General features: G+C 39.0%; 2 protein-coding genes across 3 annotated transcripts; both read left to right on the plus strand.

The window, feature by feature from the left end:
* The first annotated feature begins 153 nt into the window (after nucleotides 1–153).
* LOC100333534 (uncharacterized) lies at nucleotides 154–12,690 on the plus strand. The gene is given in 9 exon segments (XM_087283423.1): nucleotides 154–200; nucleotides 955–1,122; nucleotides 4,104–5,081; nucleotides 5,084–5,136; nucleotides 5,138–5,199; nucleotides 9,007–9,042; nucleotides 9,044–9,174; nucleotides 10,933–12,498; nucleotides 12,501–12,690. Coding segments are annotated over 8 exon segments (2,994 nt in total). The 5' UTR covers nucleotides 154–200; nucleotides 955–1,004; the 3' UTR covers nucleotides 12,551–12,690.
* A 2,565-nt stretch (nucleotides 12,691–15,255) lies between these two features.
* LOC100006216 (uncharacterized) lies at nucleotides 15,256–24,499 on the plus strand. 2 transcript variants are annotated; one of them, XR_015508899.1, is made up of 4 exons: nucleotides 15,256–15,300; nucleotides 17,483–17,650; nucleotides 19,966–22,126; nucleotides 22,487–24,499. XR_015508899.1 is itself a non-coding variant. In XM_087283530.1 (3 exons), the coding sequence occupies exons 2-3, from the start codon at nucleotides 17,533–17,535 to the stop codon at nucleotides 21,732–21,734; spliced, it is 1,887 nt and encodes a 628-aa protein (XP_087139656.1). In that variant the 5' UTR covers nucleotides 15,256–15,300; nucleotides 17,483–17,532; the 3' UTR covers nucleotides 21,735–24,499. The 2 variants fall into 2 exon arrangements, 1 of the variants encoding a protein (XP_087139656.1); XM_087283530.1 differs by having other exon boundaries at nucleotides 19,966–24,499.
* Nucleotides 24,500–24,808: the final 309 nt, after the last annotated feature.

Below are 24,808 nucleotides of genomic sequence, written 5' to 3' on the forward strand. Positions count from 1 at the left end.
CTAGTAATTATTATAAACATTTATTAATTTATTTAATACGACGAGAAACTTCAGTATCATTACTGTTGTTGTTTAGGAACTTTTTTGGATAAATACCTCTGCAAATTTAATCATGTACGCGGGACTTTTATTTTGATATGTATTTGTGACGTCATAAGGGTGCGCCGCGCTGCTGACGACTTTGTTTCAACTGGAGAAAGGTTTGTGTTTTAATCAGTTTAGGTGTTAAACTATTAGTGTTTAGACATTTATTTAGACTTTATTGTCACAATGCGAGTTAAGTATCATTCAGTGTGACATTATAATGTGTTATACTACATTTATGAACAGTATTGTAAGAGTAAACTGCCTCAGTTTATTATGAACAGCCAGTAGTGATCTGAGTAAACTGAACACTGAAATCCAACTCTTAGACAAATCATCAACCTTTTATCAATCTTTTCACCACAGTGAGCACCAAGAGTCTTAAATTCTACACTTAAATGAAAACTCAGTGAACTTTATTTATTCTTAATAATAATAATAATAATAATAATTCATTACAATTGTATAGCGCTTTCCTGGGCACTCAAAGCTTTACTTACACTGATGCTGCATTTAATTCTCATTACAATTATTATTTAATCACATTTTATTTTTAAATGAGGAGGAATAATTATTTTAAAACAACAGAAAATGAAAGGATGTAAAATACACTGACCATATAAAGCATACAGATAATTAAACATGAGTATTAAGGCGTTATAACTAAATATGATGCATCTGTGAAATTAGCATGCTTTAGTGACTCTTTAATGCTAGTTTTGAGTGTGAATTATTGATTGATTGATTGATATTGTCTGATCAATAAAGGCCAGTAACACTGACTCCCTCACTAGTGCACTGACTACTGAACTAGAGAGCTGATGGAGACTGGATTTGTGTCTTTCTGTTCATTATTCTGATCTTCAACAGGACAAACACAGAAGATCTGCTGAAGCGACTGAGCTCAGACTGTTATAAAGATGGCGTTTATTAAAGAGGAGAGTGAAGACATCAAGATTGAAGAAACATTCACAGTCAAACATGAAGAGACTGAAGAAGCTTTCAGAGTCAAACATGAAGATCCTGAGGAACAAACAGGTTGGTTTTCATCCTCAAAGCTCAACATTTGATATTTATATATTAATTTATGAAATCAAGCATGTCTCCTGCTGCAAAAGTAAATTTACATGATTTCACTTTGGAGAGGATTGAATGCTGGGGCAGGCATATAATACCATAACCATTTTATCTTGATTTATTTGTTTTTGTCATTGTGGAGGCCAAAGTCGAAAATAAATGTTTAATGAGTCAGAGCATGAGTTTGACGTAGCAAGCAAATAATTCAAGTCTAGAAGCAAGGCAAAGGCTGTCTAATTCAAAGTCTTGGTCAGGGGTGCCCAATCCTGTTCCTGGAGATCTACCTTACTGCAGAGTTCAGCAGCAACCTTGATCAAACACACCTCTCTTTAATCCGCTTGTTAAGTGTGACGTCACGCGAAGCGGCTTCCGGGTACAAGCGCTCTATTCAACTGAATAGGGAGACTCATGAAATGGTAATCATAAACGTTTACAAAGCGATTTAAGGCTTTCGAAAATCACGATCGCAGTATATATGTCCATGCCTAATATCCGATGGCTAGAAAGTGATAAAATTTTTTATACATTGTTAAAATTTTGGTATTTGTTATAAAGCAAATTGTTGTGTACACTATGATTTTATATAAAATTAACTTTAATGTGTGATAGGAATAAAACGTGATCATAAACTAATGATTTCTCCACTCAAATGAGTGGCGGCTTGGACCCGGAAACAGTATTACATGCGTCACAAACACGTCACCACTTAAAGGGTCACGAAACACCAAAGCACATGTGTTGAGCTGTTGACAGTCGTATCTGTGTCCCACACTGCTAAAAACACTATTAGGACACTTATATTTCACTAAAAAGTGTAAATTGGTTGTTTTTGCGTTATTTCAAGCAAATTCGTACTTCCGGTTTGAAACAAATTTTTGAAGCTGCGTCACGGTCATGAGATAATAGCGTGTATTCCAGCGTGCAGACTGGACGTCTGTGCCAGAGTGAGTCTTATTACGTCTTACAGTGTGCTGCATTAATGCATGAGTAAGGCTTGGTTCAAACCAATCAGCGCGCTCTATTGTGCAACTTCATTAATATTCATTACTGTCACAGTGTTCAGACGACAGAGACGCCACGTTGTGTTGGCAAAACAAGCGTGAAGTGTTGCTTTTATAGTTTGCTGCAGTGAAGTTTTGTTTTCATTTTCTCTCTGTGAGAGCGCAGCTGGAGTCACGTGTGGATTAACAGTGTACGCGACGCTCGACAAAAATAACTTACGTGTCTAAGGAGGATTATTGTTTACCTGAGAGCTGTTCTCATCTGCAAACGCTGAGATCCGGATTCGCTTGTAGTCTCCTCTTAATAAAGACGCGGCTCTAGTTGCTGGTGATTGTCCTGTCTCTACAGATTTGGTAAGTGAGCGACCAGTGCTCTTTGTTTATTCAGTTCGTATTTTATTCGTATCAAACAAACTATTGCACCGAGTGTAAACAAGTTAGCACTAACAGTTACAACCAAACTTTAACCTTGTGTTGGATTTTGTGACCGGAATAACACACGCGGCTTTCTGACGCTACCTGCTGTGTGCATCTAAGTTTCTGGGAAATGCGGAGGGTTTTTTTCTCTCATTCGCCGTGCGGTATCAAACATTGCATGAAAAATACACGATTAGAGCAGCTCCTCGAATCAAATATCTCGTTTGTCGGGAGGGACATGAATGAATTCCCTGAATGAAAGAGCCAAACTGCAGTTAAAGTCCACCATTTAATCATTTGGCAAATAATTTGACTACAGATGTCCATGTAAACACAGTCACTTTGTCCGCTGTGGTTGTGTGTTTTGACTCTGAAACTCAGCACGCCCAAATAGACACTCCCACACCATCCCACTTTTCTTCCTCCAACACTCCCCCCCTAAACAGAGCTGGACACGCCCACTTTTCTGACTTTTTCCAAAGTAGAGGTGTGAAAACACCCTGCTGAAACGAGGGGCTTTCATGGCCCTTTAACAAGCGAATTGCAAGTGCTCCTTCAGATCCTACTTAGTTGGTTTAGTTGATCAGGGATGGAGCTGGACTATCCAGGATGGCAGATCTCCAGGAACAGGATTAGACACTCCTGGTCAAGGTCAATTCGTTGTCTGGCATGAGGCTTTCTTATCTTTCAGTTTTTGTCCAGTTATAAGGTAGCCTAGGTACGAGTGGATGTTTGTGGTTCTGGTGACCACTTGACATGAATTGATGATCATATCAGCAAAAAAGCAGATCAATAGTTCTCAGAAGACCCCTTACTCACTAGCCATTACATAATCTCAGGACATTAATTCCTTCTCTTCTGCAAAGGACTGCAAAGAGATGTTCTTGTCTGCTGATTTGGATTCTAGGTACTCTGATTAAAGTGATTCTGATCATAGGTGTCGACTCATTTGATGGAATCTGCATGATCATGTGGAGAACATTGAGACAGCACTGCGCTGACCCCAATATCTGAGGTGTCGAAAGTGTTATTACAATCTTCAAATTGGTAGTATCAGGATTTTTATTCATTGGAAAATACTTAAGGGTGGCACAGTGGCTCAGTGGTTAGCACTGTCACCTCACAGCAAGAAGGTCCCTGGTTGAGTCCCTGCTGGGTAAATTGGGTAAGCAAAAATTGTCCATAGTGTGTGTGAATGTGAGTGTATGGGTGTTTCCCAATACTGGATTGCCGCTGAAAGGGCATCTGCTGTGTAAAACATATGCTTGAATAGTTGGTGGTTCATTCCACTGTGGTAACCCCTGATGAATAAGGGACTAAGCCGAAGGAATGATGAATGAAATTACCTAAAAGAACGACCATGTAAAATACTTGGAAATTCTTTGGTTGAATTGTATAATGTATAATTGTATAATTGTAAATTGTACAAGTCAATAAGGGTTAACTATATAGTATTGTTTCAACTGAAAATGGTTACTGTCAATTTTGACACCTATGGGGTTTTTGTCATTTTTGTCTCCAAAGAAAACCTGATGCCAGTCAAAGAGGAGAGTCAAGATCAGAACAAAGTAGAAGAGAAAGATCAGCATGAGGAATGTCTGAATTTCAGTTCTAGAGAAAAATCAGAACAGACAAAAACCTCATCACAAACAACAGCTGAATCTAATACCTGCAACCAGTGTGGAAAGAGTTTTGCTCACAAACATTACCTTACAAAACATATGAGGATTCATACAGGAGAAAAGCCATTCACTTGCCCACAGTGTGGAAAGAGTTTCAATCGGCGAGAAAACTTAAAAGAGCATATGAAGATTCATAATGGAGAAAAACTTTACACTTGCCAACAGTGTGAAAAAAGTTTCACTTGGAAACAAAACCTTACAATCCATATGAGGATTCACACTGGAGAAAAACAACACAGCTGCCTACAGTGTGGAAAGGGTTTCACACAGAAATTAAACCTTACAAAACACATGGGGATTCACACTGGAGAAAAACCTTACACTTGCCAACAGTGTGGAAAAAGTTTTTCTTGGAAACAATACCTTACAGACCATATGAGGACTCACACTGCTCACACTGCAGAAAAGCAACATACCTGCCAACAGTGTGGAAAAGGTTTCACTCGCAAACGAAACCTTTTAAATCATATGAGGATTCACACAGGAGAAAAGCCTTACACTTGCCAACAGTGTGGAAAGAGTTTCAATCGGAGAGAATACTTAAGAGAGCATATGAAGATTCACAATGGAGAAAAGCTTTACACTTGCCAAAAGTGTGGAAAGAGTTTCGCTCGCAAACAATACCTTATAATCCATATGAGGATTCATACAGGAGAAAAGCCTTACAATTGCCAACAATGTGGAAAGAGTTTTAATCGGAGAGAAAACTTAAAAGAGCATATGAAGATTCATAATGGAGAAAAGCCTTACACTTGCCAACAGCGTGGAAAGAGTTTTACTTGTAAACAACACCTTAAAAAACACATGAGGATTCACACTGGAGAAAAGCCTTCACTTGCCAACAGTGTGGAATGAGCTTTGCATGTAAAAAAATCCCTTAATACCCATGTGATGTGTCATACTGGATAAAAGCCTGACAACTGTGTTTTTGACAAAAAGTAAATCTTAAATTTCATAAGAGGATTCACAATTAGAAATAACCAAATCAGATTTCGTTAGTGCAGAGACTCATAGACAGGAATCACTGTAATAACTTACACAAGAGGAGAGGATGTCATCACAGGGTGCAATTAAATGCATCCCAAAAACAAGTCAGTTTTCAAGGAAAAAAAAACAGGTTTATGAGAACACTCCCCTTTTGTCCCCTCCCCTTTCCATGCCCTTATCAATGAAATCATCTTGCCAGAAGTCTTGCATCATCTACAAAAACTTGATTTTACCAAGCCTCAAGCAGTTTCACAAAGCATCCTGCGACCCCTCACATCTGTGTGTGCAAGTACCAAGCAATCGGGTCAGTCCATCAGAACTCTCACAATCTGTTAAAGATTTGTAATTCTGCCAAGAGCCTAGGCCACAGGAAGGATTCACAGCCAACAACATCATCCTCTAGCTTCTGTATCCCCTGGTAACCAGCTCCAACTACATCATGCAAATCCTGACCAGACCAGACCAGCGGTGCCGGGATTTCCAAGGGTGTAGGTTTGCTCTTGACAATGGTGGGGAGTCTGAGGACCTATAAATCTCCCTGAACCGAAGTCCCGCTTGCTACTCTGAGAGATTAGGAGAACTGACAGGGATCATATTCCCCCACTGTGCATTTTTATTTTAAGCTGTAAAACATGTGAGATTCTCTGCTATTTATGTTTTTCAGGTTGCAATGCTGAGAACTTAACAAGTGATGGAATTATAAACTCCAGTTGCTTTTATCCCTCACCCAAACTCAGAACTGGACTACACAAGAGTAGGACCCTGCAAGTTACAGAAGGTCCTGCAGAACACCACCCCTCCCCCCGGCCACCAGACTGTAAAGGAACTACAATGCTTCATGAGCTTTGCCAATTTCTACCTACAATCCATCCACAGTCTTATTATATTACCTCTTCACTCACTTCACTTGTCCAGGAAACTCCCCGGTAGAGCAAAGTTATGACATTATCGATCACAAACACAATCTCCATCCTCATGTCACTTCTCAGTCTGTGCCATGTCAAAGACACCCAGATCTTTGCCTGGTGGTAAACTCATTCCATTACTCATTCCACGATGACTCTGATCCTGTATTGGTATTGACAGTGTTTCTGACTTCCATAATTCTGATGGTTTTATCTCTGTTATAGTTGCTGTAGATTGTTTCTCCAAAGCCTGTAAACTCATCCCTCTCCCTGGTTTACCTACTGCAATAGATACAGCAGAACTCTTCTTCCAGCTTGAGCTGAAACTATAGCTCACCTGAGGAGATTGTATTGACCAGGGCCCAGTTTACACCCTTATCTGGAAAGCTTTTCTTCAAACTACTCACCATTTCTGTTAACCATTCTTCTGGTTATCCCCCACAGTCAAATGGCTTGGAGCTCAGACAGTATCTCCGGTGGTACTGTCACAAGGACCAGAACAGATGGAACCGTTTTCTCCTGTGAGCTGAGTATGCACAGAAACCCCTGCACCAAGATACCAATGCCTTAATAACTTTCAATGCCTCTTCAAGGTTTCAGCTGTTGACTACTGGTTTAGAGAGAGTGTGGGATTTATTCAATCTGCAGAAACCCTTAGCAAAGAAAGCAAAAGACAGGAAGTCTGAGACACTCCCCTATCTACCTGACAACAAGGCATGGCTGTTCTGGACCAGCCATCAATCTACACAGTCAATGAGATCTTGGATTTGTGATGCAGAGTCTCCCATCTGGAATACCTGGTCGAATGGGAGGACTATAGACAAGAGCAGGGGTGTCAAACTCAGTTCCTGGATGGCCGCAGCCCTGCACAGTTTAGTTCCAACCATGCTTCAACACACTTACCTGTAGGTTTCAAACAAGTCTAAAGGACATAATCAGTTTGATCAGGTGTGTTTAAATAGGGTTGGAACTAAGCTGTGCAGAGTTGCGGCCCTCCAGGAACTGAGTTTGACACATGTGGACTAGAGGACTGACTAGAGGCAGAGGTCACCACCATGTTGTGTGATGGCATCAGGAGTTACCTCTGGAGAAGTGGTCCATTTTGTTTATATTACTTTATTACTCAGTAAAAAGTAGCTTATTTTGTGTATATAGGGGTCAGATGTGTACTGCAGTCTGAAGACAATATATGTGTGTTTAACTGTCTACTAAAGGTATGTTTTACTGTTCATTTTATTTACATTTTATTTAGCTATTCACACATTTTTAGTTAGTATTCTGGTGTATTTTATTTTTACATATACATTTTTGTATGTGGGTTTTAAGTTTGGTTTCAGGATATAAAAGAAAAATGTGTTCATTGTGTTGTAACTGGAAAGAAGAAATATGTTTTCCTGTACATTTTAATGTATCCTTATATATGTAAATGTGGGTAAATTGTAAAATGTATGAAATGCCTTTACATGCATACTGGAGAAAATAATTAATCTGAACACACAATGCTGCTGTGTATTGATGAGGGGTCAGATGTGCACTGCAGTCTGAAGACAATATATATGTGTTTAATTGTTCACTACAGGGTTGAATAAAATAGTGGAAAGCAGCTCTTGGTGTCTTTGGGAGTAAAAGCAGATGTTGTATTAAGATCATATAAATTTCACACATAAAATGTAAAGATAAAACCTTTTTATAATTTCATCAACCTGAACTTTGTACAGTCATATCTGGTAAAAGTAAACCATAAAGATAAATAGTGAGATAATAATAAAGTATGTTTAAACATTTGAGCAGACACTCATTTAGCTGATTTCTCTGTTTAAAGAGAGACCCGACTCCTGGAACAAATAATGTCTGCACTTAAACACTGTTTAGAGTTTAAGATACATGTGTTAGTAATTATTATAACATTTATTAATTTATTTAATACGACCAAAAACTTGAGTATCATTATTGTTGCTGTTTAAGAATTTTTTTGGATAAATACCTTTGCAAATGTTATCATGCGCACGGGACTTTTATTTTGATATGCATTTGTGACGTCATAAGGGTGCGCCGCGCCGCTGCCGAGTTTGTTTCAACTGGAGAAAGGTTTGTGTTTTAATCAGTTTAGGTGTTAAACTATTAGTGTTTAGACATTTATTTAGACTTTATTGTCACAATGCGAGTTAAGTATCATTCAGTGTGACATTATAATGTGTTCTACAACATTTATGAACAGTATTGTAAGAGTAAACTGCCTCAGTTTATTATGAACAACCAGTAGTGATCTGAGTAAACTGAACACTGAAATCCAACTCTTAGACAAATCATCAACCTTTTATCAATCTTTTCACCACAGTGAGCACCAAGAGTCTTAAATTCTACACTTAAATGAAAACTCAGTGAACTTTATTTATTCTTAATAATAATAATAATAATAATAATAATAATTCATTACAATTGTATAGCGCTTTCCTGGGCACTCAAAGCTTTACTTACACTGATGCTGCATTTAATTCTCATTACAATTATTATTTAATCACATTTTATTTTTTAAACGAGGAGGAATAATTATTTTAAAACAACAGAAAATGAAAGGATGTAAAATACACTGACCATATAATGGGTACAGATAATTAAACATGAGTATTAAGGCGTTATAACTAAATATGATGCATCTGTGAAATTAGCATGCTTTAGTGACTCTTTAATGCTAGTTGTGAGTGTGAATTATTGATTGATTGATTGATTGATATTGTCTGATCAATAAAGGCCAGTAACACTGACTCCCTCACTAGTGCACTGACTACTGAACTAGAGAGCTGATGGAGACTGGATTTGTGTCTTTCTGTTCATTATTCTGATCTTCAACAGGACAAACACAGAAGATCTGCTGAAGCGACTGAGCTCAGACTGTTATAAAGATGGCGTTTATTAAAGAGGAGAGTGAAGACATCAAGATTGAAGAAACATTCACAGTCAAACATGAAGAGACTGAAGAAGCTTTCAGAGTCAAACATGAAGATCCTGAGGAACAAACAGGTTGGTTTTCATCCTCAAAGCTCAACATTTGATATTTATATATTAATTTATGAAATCAAGCATGTCTCCTGCTGCAAAAGTAAATTTACATGATTTCACTTTGGAGAGGATTGAATGCTGGGGCAGGCATATAATACCATAACCATTTTATCTTGATTATTTTTTATAGTCATTGTGGAGGCCAAAATCTAAATTAAATGTTTATTAAATCAGAGCATGAGTTTGACGTAGCAAGCAAATAGTTCAAGTCAGAAGCAAGGCAAAGGCTGTCTGTAATTCAAAGTCTTGGTCAGGGGTGCCCAATCCTGTTCCTGGAGATCTACCTTACTGCAGAGTTCAGCAGCAACCTTGATCAAACACACCTCTCTTTAATTACCAAGTGCTCACTCAGATCCTACTTAGTTGGTTTAGTTGATCAGGGATGGAGCTGAACATTCCAGGATGGCAGATCTCCAGGAACAGGATTAGGCACTCCTGGTCAAGGTCAATTCCTTGTCTGGCATGAGGCTTTCTTATCTTTCAGTTTCGTCCAGTCAGAAGGTAGCCTAGGTACGAGTGGATGTTTGTGGTTCTGGTGAACACTTGACATGAATTGATAATCAAATCAGCAAAAAAGCAGATCAATAGTTCTCAGAAGACCCCTTCCTCACTAGCCACTTCATATTCTCAGGACATTAATTCCTTCTCTTCTGCAAAGGACTGCAAAGAGATGTTCTTGTCTGCTGATTTGGATTCTAGGTACTCTGATTAAAGTGATTCTGATCATAGGTGTCGACTCATTTGATGGAATCTGCATGATCATGTGGAGAACATTGAGACAGCACTGCGCTGACCCCAATATCCGAGGTGTCGACCTTGACAATCAACTGGTTATTGGGACCGGGAGTGATTGCGATAACAGCAAACAGTTTCTTGACAAGGTTTTTTGTGTAAAAGAACATAGTATAGACTAGTTCAATAGGAATGAATCGTTGAAGATTTCTGTTATGATTAAATGATTGTTATATTATTCTGGACTAGAACTGTCAAAAGTGTTATTACAACCTTTCAAGAGTTCACACTGAGCTGATGATTGATTATAAAAGCTTGTTTGGCATGCTGTCCCGGGAGAGAGCCTTGAGCTTATGAGATCCTCGAGCCCAGGGCTCCCTCTCGTTTCAAGTCAGGAGGGGAGTTTGAGCTCAGGTAGATTTCGAGAACTCCCCTGCTGTAGTAACCACTGAACAGTAAGTGATTGGTCTTGGAACCCGGGGGAAACCCACGTGAGCATGGGAAGAAAGTGCAAACTCCACACAGAAATGTCTGCTGGTTTGGTAAAGCATGGTTTGAATGTTCTCCCCGTGTTGGCCTGAGTTTCCTTTGGGTGCTCCAGTTTCACCCACAGTCCAAAGACATGCGCTATAGGTAAATTGGGTAAGCAAAAAATGTCCATAGTGTGTGTGAATGTGGGTGTATGGGTGTTTCCCAATACTGGATTGCCGCTGAAAGGGCATCCGCTGTGTAAAACATATGCTGGAATAGTTGGTGGTTCATTCCGCTGGCTCAGTCCCTTTTTCATCAGGGGTTACCACAAAAGAATGATGAATGAAAATACTTAAAAGAACGACCATGTAAAATACTTGGAAATTCTTTGGTTGAATTGTATACCTAAAAATTGTACAAGTCAATAAGGGTTAACTATATAGTATTGTTTCAACTGAAAATGGTTACTGTCAATTTTGACACCTATGGGTTTTTTTGTCCTTTTTGTCTCCAAAGAAAACCTGATGCCAGTCAAAGAGGAGAGTCAAGATCAGAACAAAGTAGAAGAGAAGGATCAGCATGAGGAATGTCTGGATTTCAGTTCTGGAGAAAAATCAGAACAGACAAAAACCTCATCACAAACAACAGCCGAATCTCATACCTGCCACCAGTGTGGAAAGAGTTTCGCTCACAAACATTACCTTACAAAACATATGAGGATTCACACTGGAGAAAAGCCTTACACGTGCCAGCAATGTGAAAAGAGTTTCAAGCGGCGAGAAAACCTAAGACAGCATATGAAGATTCATAATGGAGAAAAACTTTACACTTGCCAACAGTGTGGAAAAAGTTTCACTTGGAAACAAAACCTTACATTCCATATGAGGATTCACACTGGAGAAAAGCCTTACACTTGCCAGCAATGTGGAAAGAGTTTTAATCGGAGCGAAAACTTAAAAGAGCATATGAAGATTCATAATGGAGAAAAGCTTTACACTTGCCAACAGTGTGAAAAAAGTTTCACTTGGAAACAAAACCTTACATTCCATATGAGGATTCACACTGGAGAAAAGCCATTCAATTGCCAACATTGTGAAAAGAGTTTCACTTGTAAACAACACCTTACAGACCATGTGAGGATGCACACTGGAGAAAAGCCATTCAATTGCCAACATTGTGGAAAGAGTTTTGCTAGGAAACAACACCTTACACGCCATATGAGGATGCACAATGGAGAAAAGCCCCATGCCTGCCTACAGTGTGGAAAGAGTTTCACTTGGAAACATCACCTTGTAACCCATATGAGGATTCACACTGGAGAAGAACAACACAGCTGCTTACAGTGTGGAAAGGGTTTCACACGGAAACTAAACCTTACAAAACACATGAGGATTCACACTGGAGAAAAACCTTACACTTGCCAACAATGTGGAAAGAGGTTTTCTTGGAAACAATACCTTACAGACCATATGAGGACTCACACTGCAGAAAAGCAACATACCTGCCACCAGTGTGGAAAAGGTTTCACTTGCAAACGAAACCTTTTAAATCATATGAATATTCACACAGGAGAAAAGCCTTACACTTGCCAACAATGTGGAAAGAGTTTCAATCGGAGGCAAAACTTAAAAGAACATGAAAAGATTCACAATGGAGAAAAACTTTACGTTTGCCAACAGTGTGGAAAGAGTTTCGCTCGCAAACAATACCTTATAATCCATATGAGGATTCATACAGGAGAAAAGCCTTACAATTGCCAACAATGTGGAAAGAGTTTCACTTATAAACAACACCTTACAGACCATATGAGGATGCTCCATGGAGAAAAGCGTTATACCTGCCTACAGTGTGGAAAGAGTTTCTCCTGGAATCGTCACCTTGCCATCCATATGAGGATTCACACTGGAGAAAAGCCTTACACTTGCCAGCAATGTGGAAAGAGTTTTAATCGGAGACAAAACTTAAAAGAGCATATGAAGATTCATAATAGAGAAAAGCTTTACTCTTGCCTACAGTGTGGGAAGAGTTTCACTTGGAAACAAAACCTTACAAAACACATGAGGATTCACACTGGAGAAAAGCCTTCACTTGTCAACAGTGTGGAATGAGCTTTGCATGTATAAATATCCCTTAATACCCATGTAATGCTGTATACTGGATAGAAGCCTGACACCTGGGTTTCTATTAAAAAAATAAAACTTAAATTTCATAAGAGGATTCACAATTAGAAATAACCAAATCACATTTCGTTAGTGCAGAGACTCATAGACAGGAATCACTTTAATAACTTACACAAGAGGAGAGGATGTCATCACAGGGTGCAATTAAATGCATCCCAAAAACAAGTCAGTTTTCAAGGAAAAAAAAACAGGTTTATGAGAACACTCCCCTTTTGTCCCCTCCCCTTCCTATGCCCTTGTCAATGAAATCATCTTGCCAGAAGTCTTGCATCATCTACAAAAACTTGATTTTACCAAGCCTCAAGCAGCTTCACAAAGCATCCTGCAACCCCTCACATCTGTGTGTGCAAGTACCAAGCAATCGGGTCAGTCCATCAGAACTCTCACAATCTGTTAAAGATTTGTAATTCTGCCAAGAGCCTAGGCCACAGGAAGGATTCACAGCCAACAACATCATCCTCTAGCATCTGTATCCCCTGGTAACCAGCTCCAACTACATCATGCAAATCCTGACCAGACCACACCAGCTGTGCCGGGATTTCCAAGGGTGTAGGTTTGCTCTTGACAATGGTGGGGAGTCTGAGGACCTATAAATCTCCCTGAACCGAAATTCCTGCTTGCTACTCTGAGAGATTAGGAGAACTGACAGGGATCATATTCCCCCACTGTGCATTTTTATTTTAAGCTGTAAAACATGTGAGATTCTCTGCTATTTATGTTTTTCAGGTTGCAATGCTGAGAACTTAACAAGTGATGGAACTATAAACTTCAGTCGCTTTTATCCCTCACCCAAACTCAGAACTGGACTACACAAGAGTAGGACCCTGCAAGTTACAGAAGGTCCTGCAGAACACCACCCCTCCCCCCGGCCACCAGACTGTAAAGGAACTACAATGCTTCATGAGCTTTGCCAATTTCTACCTACAATCCATCCACAGTCTTATTATATTACCTCTTCACTCACTTCACTTGTCCAGGAAACTCCCCGGTAGAGCAAAGTTATGACATTGGCAATCACAAACACAATCTCCATCCTCATGTCACTGCTCAGTCTGTGCCATGTCAAAGACACCCAGATCTTTGCCTGGTGGTAAACTCATTCCATTACTCATTCCACGATGACTCTGATCCCGTATTGGTATTGACAGTGTTTCTGACTTCCATAACTCTGATGGTTTTATCTCTGTTATAGTTGCTGTAGATTGTTTCTCCAAAGCCTGTAAACTCATCCCTCTCCCTGGTTTACCTACTGCAATAGATACAGCAGAACTCTTCTTCCAGCTTGAGCTGAAACTATAGCTCACCTGAGGAGATTGTATTGACCGGGGCCCAGTTTACACCCTTATTTGAAAAGCTTTTCCTCAAACTACTCACCATTTTTGTTAACCACAGACAAATGGTTTGGAGCTCAGACAGTATCTTCGGTGGTACTGTCATGAAGACCAGAACAGATGGAACTGTTTGCTCCTGTGAGCTGAGTATGCACAGAAACCCCTGCACCAAGATACCACTGCCTTAACATATTTTCAGTGCATACTAACCAGCCACCACTCTCTCCCTGGATGGAGGAACCCCTCAAGGTTTCAGCTGTTGACTACTGGTTTAGAGAGAGTGTGGGATTTACTCCATATGCAGAAACCCTTACAAAGAAAGTAAAAGACAGGAAGTCGAGACACTCACCTATCTACCTGACGACAAGGCATGGCTGTTTTGGACCAGCCATCAATCTACACAGTCAATGAGATCTTGGATTTGTGATGCAGGGTCTCCCATCTGGAATACCTGGTCGAATGAGAGGACTACAGATTTGAGCAGGGGTGTCAAACTCAGTTCCTGGATGGCCGCAGCCCTGCACAGTTTAGTTCCAACCATGCTTCAACACACTTACCTGTAGGTTTCAAACAAACCTAAAGAACTCAATCAGTTTGATCAGGTGTGTTTAAATAGGGTTGGAACAAAGGTGTGCAGAGCTGCGGCCCTCCAGGAACTGATTTTGACACATGTGGACTAGAGGACTGACGCGAGGCAGAGGTCACCACCATGTTGTGTGATGGCATCAGGAGTCACCTCTGAAGAAGTGGTCCATTTTGTTTGTTACTTTATTACTCAGTAAAAAGTAGCTTATTTTGTGTATGTAGGGGTCAGATGTGTACTGCAGTCTGAAGACAATATATATGTGTTTAATTGTTCACTACAGGGTTGAATAAAATAGTGGAAAGCAGCTCTTGGTGTCTTTGGGAGTAAAATCAGATGTTGTATTAAGATCATATAAATTTTACACATAAAAATGTAAAGATAAAACCTTTTTATAATTTTATCAACTTTGTACAGTCATATCTGGTAAAAGTAAACCATAAAGATAAATAGTGAGATAATAATAAAGTGTGTTTTAACATTTGAGCAGACACTCATTTAGCTGATTTCTCTGTTTAAAGAGAGACCCGACTCCTGGAACAAATAATGTCTGCACTTAAACACTGTTTAGAGTTTAAGATACATGTGTTAGTAATTATTATAACATTTATTAATTTATTTAATACGACCAAAAACTTGAGTATCATCATTATTGTTGTTGTTGAAGAACTTTTTTGGATAAATACCTCTGCAAATTTTATCATGCGCACGGGACTTTTATTTTGATATGCATTTGTGACGTCACAACGGTGCGCCGCGCTGCTGCCGAGTTTGTTTCAACTGGAGAAAGGTTTGTGTTTTAATCGGTTTAAGTGTTAAAAATTGACAGTGTTTAGACATTTATTTAGACTTTATTATAATAATGCGAGTTAAGTATCATTCAGTGTGACATTATAATGTGTTCTACAACATTTATGAACAGTATTTTAAGAGTAAACTGCCTCAGTTTATTATGAACAGCCAGTAGTGATCTGAGTACACTGAAATCCAACTCTCAGACAAATCATCAACCTTTTATCTTTTCCTCCACAGCGAGCACCAAAAGTCCTAAATTCTCCACTTAAATGAAAACTCAGTGAACTTTATTTATTCTTAATAATAATAATATTGCCTTACATTTATATAGCGCTTTCCTGGGCACTGAAAGCATTACTTACACTGATGCTATTAATTCTCGTTACAATTATTATTTATAATTAAACAAATATAAGGCATTATAACTAAATGTGTGGCTTTTGTGAAATTAGTCAGGGTTCTTGCACCATTTAAAAGTAAAATATAATGCTTTTTAAGACCTCAACAAATATAATTTAAGACCCAAAAATTTTATAATTTACTTGGAATAGGCTACTCATTTTAATGTTCTTGTTAGATTTAAATAAATTGTGCCTCGTCACAGTATGGATAACCCACAGTGCCTGCCTTTTGGTGTCTGGTGGTGAAATGAAACTGTTATAGCTGACTGTGAGGCGGCGTCTGAACTAGAGCTGTAATCAGGCTATAAAAGTTAGGCCCGAATCCGATAGAGCCCGAACACCACAAGTACATTTTGATTGACAGCTTTTTAAAAGCCTGAACCCGTTTATTGCCCGACATTATCCAAATGTGCACATGCACACAGCTCTTTTGTCTTTTTTTTATAAATGGGTCGTTTATATGCGTTACCATTAATTATTCATAACATAGGCTACAGGCTAAGTTGGAACATAAAAATAAAATAAGCCCCCTGTAACATCTTAACATCTCAACACTCTAAATAGGCCTGGGTACATACACTTAACCTTTCAATTGACCAACGCACCAATAAAAAAAAGGCGCAGTAAGTAGTGCTGTTGCCTCACAGCAAGAAGGATGCTTTGTCGCTGGTGCGAGCCTCGGCACAGTTGGCGTTTCTGTATGGAGTTTGCATGCCCAGGTGAAAAAAAGTGCACTCAAATACACTTATTTAAGTATACTTAGTACACTTTTCAGTAATGTACTAAAAGTGCTCTATTTTTGCACACTAATTTTGTACTTAATGTACTAAAAGATAGTATTAAGTATATGTTAAGATAAACTTAATACCATCTAAGTGCACGCAACTGTGCTATTTTGAGACACCCTGAAATTGAACTAAAATGTGCTTTTAACATACTATATCTGTATTTTAAATATATATATTTAGTTACAACTAGAAATACACTTAAACCCTAATTTTAAACATTTATAAATACATTTAAAAATAGCTTAAAGCATAATAGTAATATATTAAAAGAATATACAAAATGTGAAAGCAGTGTGCTAAAATACGCTTCATTTAAGTATACTTAGTACACTTTTCAGTAATGTACTAAAAGTGCTCTATTTTCGCACACTAATTTTGTACTTAATGTACTAAAAGATAGTATAAAGTATATGTAAAGATAAACTTAATACCATCTAAGAATTTACACATTGCTTCATTGCTACATCGTTAAATTTACACTTTTCCATCTTTGCATTTTGAACCTCACGTAAACAATCGCGTAATGACAGCACGCAGGTGCAGACCAACGTAAGCATCTGTAGCCGACCTACCGTAATAAGCTAATAAATCACGGAGACTGTCATTTCTCTCCTGTTTCACACTAAATTAATCAACTATTAGATGTTTTACTGTGGACCACTGTGCTTCCCTATCGTCATTAAGCACACCAGCTGAAAATTTAATATCTACAGCCACTTTACGGTAAAATTTAAGACAATTTAAGACCTTAATTTCCCGGATTTAAATTTAAGACATTTTAAGACTTTTTAAGGACCCGCAGGAACCCTGTTAGTGTGCTTTAGTGACTGTTTAATGCTAGTTGTGAGTGAATTATTGATTGATATTGTCTGATCGATAAAGGCCAGTAACTCACTCTGACTCCCTCACTAGTGCACTGACTACTGAACTAGAGAGCTGATGGAGACTGGATTTGTGTCTTTCTGTTCATTATTCTGATCTTCAACAGGACAAACACAGAAGATCTGCTGAAGTGACTGAGCTCAGACTGTTATAAAGATGGCGTTTATTAAAGAGGAGAGTGAAGACATCAAGATTGAAGAAACATTCACAGTCAAACATGAAGAGACTGAAGAAGCTTTCAGAGTCAAACATGAAGATCCTGAGGAACAAACAGGTTGGTTTTCATCCTCAAACCTCAACATTTGATATTTATAAATTAATTTATTAAATCAAGCATGTCTCCTGCTGCAAAAGTAAATTTACATGATTTTGGTGTGTTCACGTGTAGCTTTTTGGTTCAGATGCGAGCCAACCCAAGGCTATAGCATAGTTAACTTGTGTCTGTGCTAGTTGTTTGTCATCACCTTGGTGTGAACCAGTCCTAAAACAAGTGTGAGTAGTAAGTTCAATGATGGTGTAGAAAAATCAACTGTAAAGTTAGCTCAAAAGGGAATATGAACTAAATTAACTAAAAATAAACTAATCTACTTCGACAAATCATCCTAACAGACTGTAACCTTTGACTCCGCAACTGATATAGTTATCTAAGATTTGGTAAAAAACCCTTCAGTAATTAAGCACGGTAACAAGATCTAGTTTAAGGCAGCCAGTTCATAAACATTAACAGGCTGCTTTTTTATATACAGCAGGGGTGCTCAATCCTGTTCCTGGAGATCTACCTTCCTGTACAGTTTAGCTCCTACCCTGATCAAACCCACCAATTAATTAGGACCTGAAATCCACTTGATAATTACAGACAGGTTTGTTTGATAAGGGTTGCAACTGAAATCTGCAGGAAGGTAGATCTCCAGTTAGTTTAGTTTAGTTCCAACCCTAATTAAACACACTTGATCAAACTAATTGAGTCCTTCAGGCTTGTTTAAAACCTACAGGTAAGTTTGTTGGAGCAGGGTTGGAACTAAACTGTGCAGGGCTTCGGCCCTCCAGGGATTGAGTTTGACACCCCTGGACTATTCTAACACAAACTAACAAGGTTAAGAGTGAGATGGTGATTAACCCCAAGTTTTGTAAGACATAACCAAGTCAGTCCACCTATAATCAATTTAACCCTTCTACTGTTTCTTAGACATGGTTACATGTCACTTTATACTATACTCCAGCAGAGTATGAATCTGGAAGGGTTATTGCATTTATTTTGTTTTAATTGTTCTGTGGGGCCATTTCTAGGTGGGTTGGCTAGTTGTCTTCCTTCTCTGGAGTGACATCTCGGGATGCCTGCTGTAGTGGAGTCTTGTAGTTTATTTTTGAGGCAGCAAATGACTAGTCATGTTGAGTAGTTTTGCAGGACAACTTACCTTGAACCTTGTCGTGAAGAGAGATGGGAAGGTTTGAGGTCATCTACTCTCATCCCATCTTAGTTTGTGTCCTAGTCTCTGCTTTCTGTTTGCTGGAATTCTGCAAAGGAAATATAGCTGGGCTGTACCTGAAACCTTGTGCTGAGGTAGAGCTGATCAACCATACTGTGTTTGTGTGATGAGTTGTTAAAGGTTTAAGAGTTCATGTAAAGGTTCTGGTCCCTGATAGGGCTCTGACAATGAGGTATTGAGGTGTGAATCATCAAATGTCAATCCATGTGATTCCTTCACATAAGCGTATAACACTCAACAGCATAAATGAATATGACTTGAATATGATGCATTTGAAAATTTATGAAAGGAATAGAAAGAGATTTACTTGCTCATCCCAAATAAGAAATACATTTGTGACACGAATCCATAATGTCATGCATATTCATGATCAATGCATTGTTTAAAAGATGGGTTTCAGGAGTCATACAAGTTACGATGTAAAGGTAAATTTGATTTAAAGTCCATTATCATCATTTAAAGATGATTTGATGACTTTTAACATATGGTAAAGGTTGATGGATTTAGTAGACTATTTGTTCCTTGTCTACAAGTAAATTCTTGGTCAGGCGTGCCCAATCCTGTTCCTGGAGATCTACCTTACTGTAGAGTTCTGCAGCAACCTTGATCAAACACACCTCTCTTTAATTATGTGCTCACTCAGATCCTACTTAGTTGGTTCAGTTGATCAGGGATGGAGCTGAACATTCCAGGATGGCAGATCTCCAGGAACAGAATTAGGCACTCCTGGTCAAGGTCAATTCCTTGTCTGGCATAAGGGTTTCTTAACTTTCAGTTTCTTCGAGTGATAAGGTAGCCTAGGTACGAGTGGATGTTTGTGGTTTCGGTGACCACTTGACATGAGCTGATAATCAAATCAGCGGAAAAATTTGATCACAGCGCTTCTGTGTGGAGTTTGCATGTTTTCCCCGTGTTGGCCTGAGTTCCCTTTGGGTGCTCCGGATTCCTCCACAGTCCAAAGACATGGGAAATTCTTTGGTTGAATTGTATACCTAAAAATTGTACAAGTCAATAAGGGTTAACTATATAGTATCGTTTCAACTGAAAATGGTTACTGTCCATTTTGACACCTATGGGTTTTTTGTCATTTTTGTCTCCAAAGAAAACCTGATGCCAGTCAAAGAGGAGAGTCAAGATCAGAACAAAGTAGAAGAGAAGGATCAGCATGAGGAATGTCTGGATTTCAGTTCTGGAGAAAAATCAGAACAGACAAAGACCTCATCACAAACAACAGCCGAATCTTATACCTGCCACCAGTGTGGAAAGAGTTTCACACGGAAACAAAACCTCACAAAACATATGAGGATTCACACTGGAGAAAAGCCTTACACTTGCCAACAGTGTGGAAAGAGTTTTAATCGGAGAGAAAACTTGAAAGAGCATATGAAGATTCATAATGGAGAAAAACTTTACACTTGCCAACAGTGTGAAAAAAGTTTCACTTGGAAACAAAACCTTACAACCCATATGAGGATTCACACTGGAGAAAAGCCATTCAATTGCCATTATTGTGGAAAGAGTTTCACTTGTAAACAACACCTTACAGACCATATGAAGATTCACAATGGAGAAAAGCCCCATGCCTGCCTACAGTGTGAAAAGAGTTTCACTTGGAAACATCACCTTGTAACCCATATGAGGATTCACACTGGAGAAAAACAACACAGCTGCCTACAGTGTGGAAAGGCTTTCACACGGAAACTAAACCTTACAAAACACATGAGGATTCACACTGGAGAAAAACCTTACAATTGCCAACAGTGTGGAAAAAGTTTTTCTTGGAAACAATACCTTACAGACCATATGAGGACTCACACTGCTCACACTGCAGAAAAGCAACATACCTGCCACCAGTGTGGAAAAGGTTTCACTTGCAAACGAAACCTTTTAAATCATATGATTATTCACACAGGAGAAAAGCCTTACACTTGCCAACAATGTGGAAAGAGTTTCAATCGGAGGCAAAACTTAAAAGAACATGAGAAGATTCACAATGGAGAAAAACTTTACATTTGCCAACAGTGTGGGAAGAGTTTCGCTCGCAAACAATACCTTATAATCCATATGAGGATTCATACAGGAGAAAAGCCTTACACTTGCCAACAATGTGGTAAGAGTTTCACCTATCAACAACACCTTACAGACCATATGAGGATGCTCCATGGAGAAAAGCGTTATACCTGCCTACAGTGTGGAAAGAGTTTCTCCTGGAATCGTCACCTTGCCATCCATATGAGGATTCACACTGGAGAAAAGCCTTACACTTGCCAGCAATGTGGAAAGAGTTTTAATCGGAGGCAAAACTTAAAAGAGCATATGAAGATTCATAATAGAGAAAAGCTTTACACTTGCCTACAGTGTGGAAAGAGTTTCACTTGGAAACAAAACCTTACAATCCATATGAGGATTCACACTGGAGTAAAGCCGTTCAATTGCCAACAGTGTGAAAAGAGTTTCACTTGTAAACAACACCTTACAGACCATGTGAGGATTCACACTGGAGAAAAGCCTTACACTTGCCAACAATGTGGAAAGACTTTCTCACGGAAACAATACCTTACACACCATATGAGGATTCACACTGGAGAAAAACGACACAACTGCCTACATTGTGGAAAGAGTTTCACTTGGAAACATCACCTTGTAACCCATATGAGGATTCACACTGAAAAAAAGCCTTACAATTGCAAACACTGTGGAAAGGGTTTTTCTTGTAAAGAATACCTTACAGACCATATGAAGATTCACACTGGAGAAAAACGATATAGCTGCCTACAGTGTGGAAAGGGTTTCACACGGAAACTAAACCTTACAAAACACATGAGGATTCACACTGGAGAAAAGCCTTCACTTGCCAACAGTGTGGAATAAGCTTTGCATGTACAAAATCCCTTAATACCCATGTGATGCGTCATACTGGATAGAAGCCTGACACCTGTGTTTTTGACAAAAAGTAAATCTTAAATTTCAAAAGAGGATTCACAATTAGAAATAACCAAATCAGATTTCATTAGTGCAGAGACTCATAGACAGGAATCACTGTAATAACTTACACAAGAGGAGAGGATGTCATCACAGGTTGCAATTAAATGCATCCCTAAAACAAGTCAGTTTTCAAGGGAACAAAAATGCCCTTGTCAATGAAATCATCTTGCCAGAAGTCTTGTTACATCTACAAAAACTTGATTTTACCAAGCCTCAAGCAGTTTCACAAAGCATCCTGCAACCCCTCACATCTGTGTGTGCAAGTACCAAGGAATCAGGTCAGTCAATCAGAACTCTCACAATCTGTTAAAGATTTGTAATTCTGCCAAGAACCTAGGCCACAGGAAGGATTCACAGCCAACAACATCATCCTCTAGCTTCTGTATCCCCTGGCAACCAGCTCCAACTACATCATGCAAATCCTGACCAGACCAGACCAGCTGTGCCGGGATTTGCAAGGGTGTAGGTTTGCTCTTGACAATGGTGGGGAGTCTGAGGACCTATAAATCTCCCTGAACCAAAATTCCACTTGCTGCTCTGAGAGATTAGGAGAACTGACAGGGATCATATTCCCCCACTGTGCATTTTTATTTTAAGCTGTAAAAAATGTGAGATTCTCTGCTATTTATGTTTTTCAGGTTGCAATGCTGAGAACTTAACAAGTGATGGAATTATAAACTCCAGTCGCTTTTATCCCTCACCCAAACTCAGAACTGGACTACACAAGAGTAGGACCCTGCAAGTTACAGAAGGTCCTGCAGAACACCACCCCTCCCCCCGGCCACCAGACTGTAAAGAAACTACAATGCTTCATGGGCTTTGCCAATTTCTACCTACAATCCATCCACAGTCTTATTATATTACCTCTTCACTCACCTCACTTCTTGAGAGAAAGATGGAGACTCTTCCTAGGAACCCTGCTGCCCACGAAGAACTACACCAGCTCAAAGAGAAGTTCAGCACAGCCCCTCTACTACAATGCTTTCACCACCAGGGTTGGGGTCATGCTGTTACTGTGATCCTCTACTTCTCTACCCTTGAGCTTACTTCTCCAGGAAACTCACCGGTGGAGCAAAGTTATGACATTATCAATCACAAACACAATCTTCATCCTCATGTCACTGCTCAGTCTGTGCCATGTCAAAGACACCCAGATCTTTGCCTGGTGGTAAACTCATTCCATTACTCATTCCACGATGACTCTAATCCCGTATTGGTATTGACAGTGTTTCTGACTTCCATAACTCTGATGGTTTTATCTCTGTTATAGTTGCTGTAGATTGTTTCTCCAAAGCCTGTAAACTCATCCCTCTCCCTGGTTTACCTACTGCAATAGATACAGCAGAACTCTTCTTCCAGCTTGAGCTGAAACTATAGCTCACCTGAGGAGATTGTATTGACCGGGGCCCAGTTTACACCCTTATCTGGAAAGCTTTTCTTCAAACTACTCACCATTTCTGTTAACCATTCTTCTGGTTATCCCCCACAGACAACTGGCTTGGAGCTCAGACAGTATCTCCGGTGGTACTGTCATAAAGACCAGGACAGATGGAACTGTTTCCTCCTTTGAGCTGAGTATGCACAGAAATCCCTGCACCAAGATACCACTGCCTTAACATATTTTCAGTGCATACTAACCAGCCACCACTCTCTCCCTGGATGGAGGAACCCTTCAGAGTTTCAGCTGTTGACTACTGGTTTAGAGAGAGTGTGGGATTTACTCCATATGCAGAAACCCTTACAAAGAAAGTAAAAGACAGGAAGTCGAGACACTCCCCTATCTACCTGACGACAAGACATGGCTGTTCTGGACCAGCCGTCAATCCACACAGTCAATGAGATCTTGGATTTGTGATGCAGGGTCTCCCATCTGGAATACCTGGTCGAATGAGAGGACTATAGATTTGAGCAGGGGTGTCAAACTCATCCAACCATGCTTCAACACACTTACCTGTAGGTTTCAAACAAACCTAAAGGACTCAATCAGTTTGATCAGTTGTGTTTAAATAGGGTTGGAACAAAGCTGTGCAGAGCTGTGGCCCTCCAGGAACTGAGTTTGACACATGTGGACTAGAGGAATGACTAGAGGCAGAGGTCACCACCATGTTGTGTGATGGCATCAGGAGTCACCTCTGGAGAAGTGGTCCATTTTGTTTATTTTACTTTATTACTCAGTAAAAAGTAGCTTATTTTGTGTATTTAGGGGTCAGATGTGTACTGCAGTCTGAAGACAATATATGTGTGTTTAATTGTCTACTAAATGTATGTTTTACTGTTCATTTTATTTACATTTTATTTAGCTATTCACACATTTTTAGTTAGTTTTCTGGTGTATTTTATTTTTACATATACATTTTTGTATGTGGGTTTAAAGTTTGGTTTCAGGATATAAAAGAATAATGTGTCCATTGTGTTGTAACTGGAAAGAAGAAATATGTTTTCCAGTACATTTTAATGTATCCTTATATATGTAAATGTGGGTAAATTGTAAAATGTATGAAATGCCTTTACATGCATACTGGAGAAAATAATTAATCTGAACACACAATGCTGCTGTGTATTGATGAGGGGTCAGATGTGCACTGCAGTCTTAAGACAATATATATGTGTTTAATTGTTCGTTATAGCATTTAATAAAATAGTGGAAAGCAGCTCTTGGTGTCTTTGGGAGTAAAAGTAGATGTTGTATTAAGATCATATAAATTTCACACATAAAAATGTAAAGATAAAACATTTTAATCTTTACATACCTGAACACCGTAGAGTCATATACGGTAAAATTAAACCATAAAGATAAATAGTAAGATAATAATAAAGTGTGTTTAAATATTTGAGCAGACACTCATTTAGCTGTGTTCTCTGTTTAAAGAGAGACCCGACTCCTGGAACAAATATTGTCTGCACATAAACACTGTTTAGAGTTTAAGATACATGTGTTAGTAATTATTATAAACATTTAT

Source organism: Danio rerio, chromosome 15 (genome assembly GCF_052040795.2).
Source record: "Danio rerio strain M-AB ecotype USA chromosome 15, GRCz13ab, whole genome shotgun sequence".
Lineage (NCBI taxonomy): Eukaryota > Metazoa > Chordata > Actinopteri > Cypriniformes > Danionidae > Danio > Danio rerio.

Coding starts and splice junctions, on each gene's coding strand:
- LOC100006216 (XM_087283530.1), top strand. CDS start 17,533: ATGGCGTTTATTAAAGAGGAGAGTGAAGACATCAAGATTGAAGAAACA. Junction 17,651..19,965: donor AGATCCTGAGGAACAAACAG/GTTGGTTTTCAT, acceptor TTGTCTCCAAAG/AAAACCTGATGCCAGTCAAA.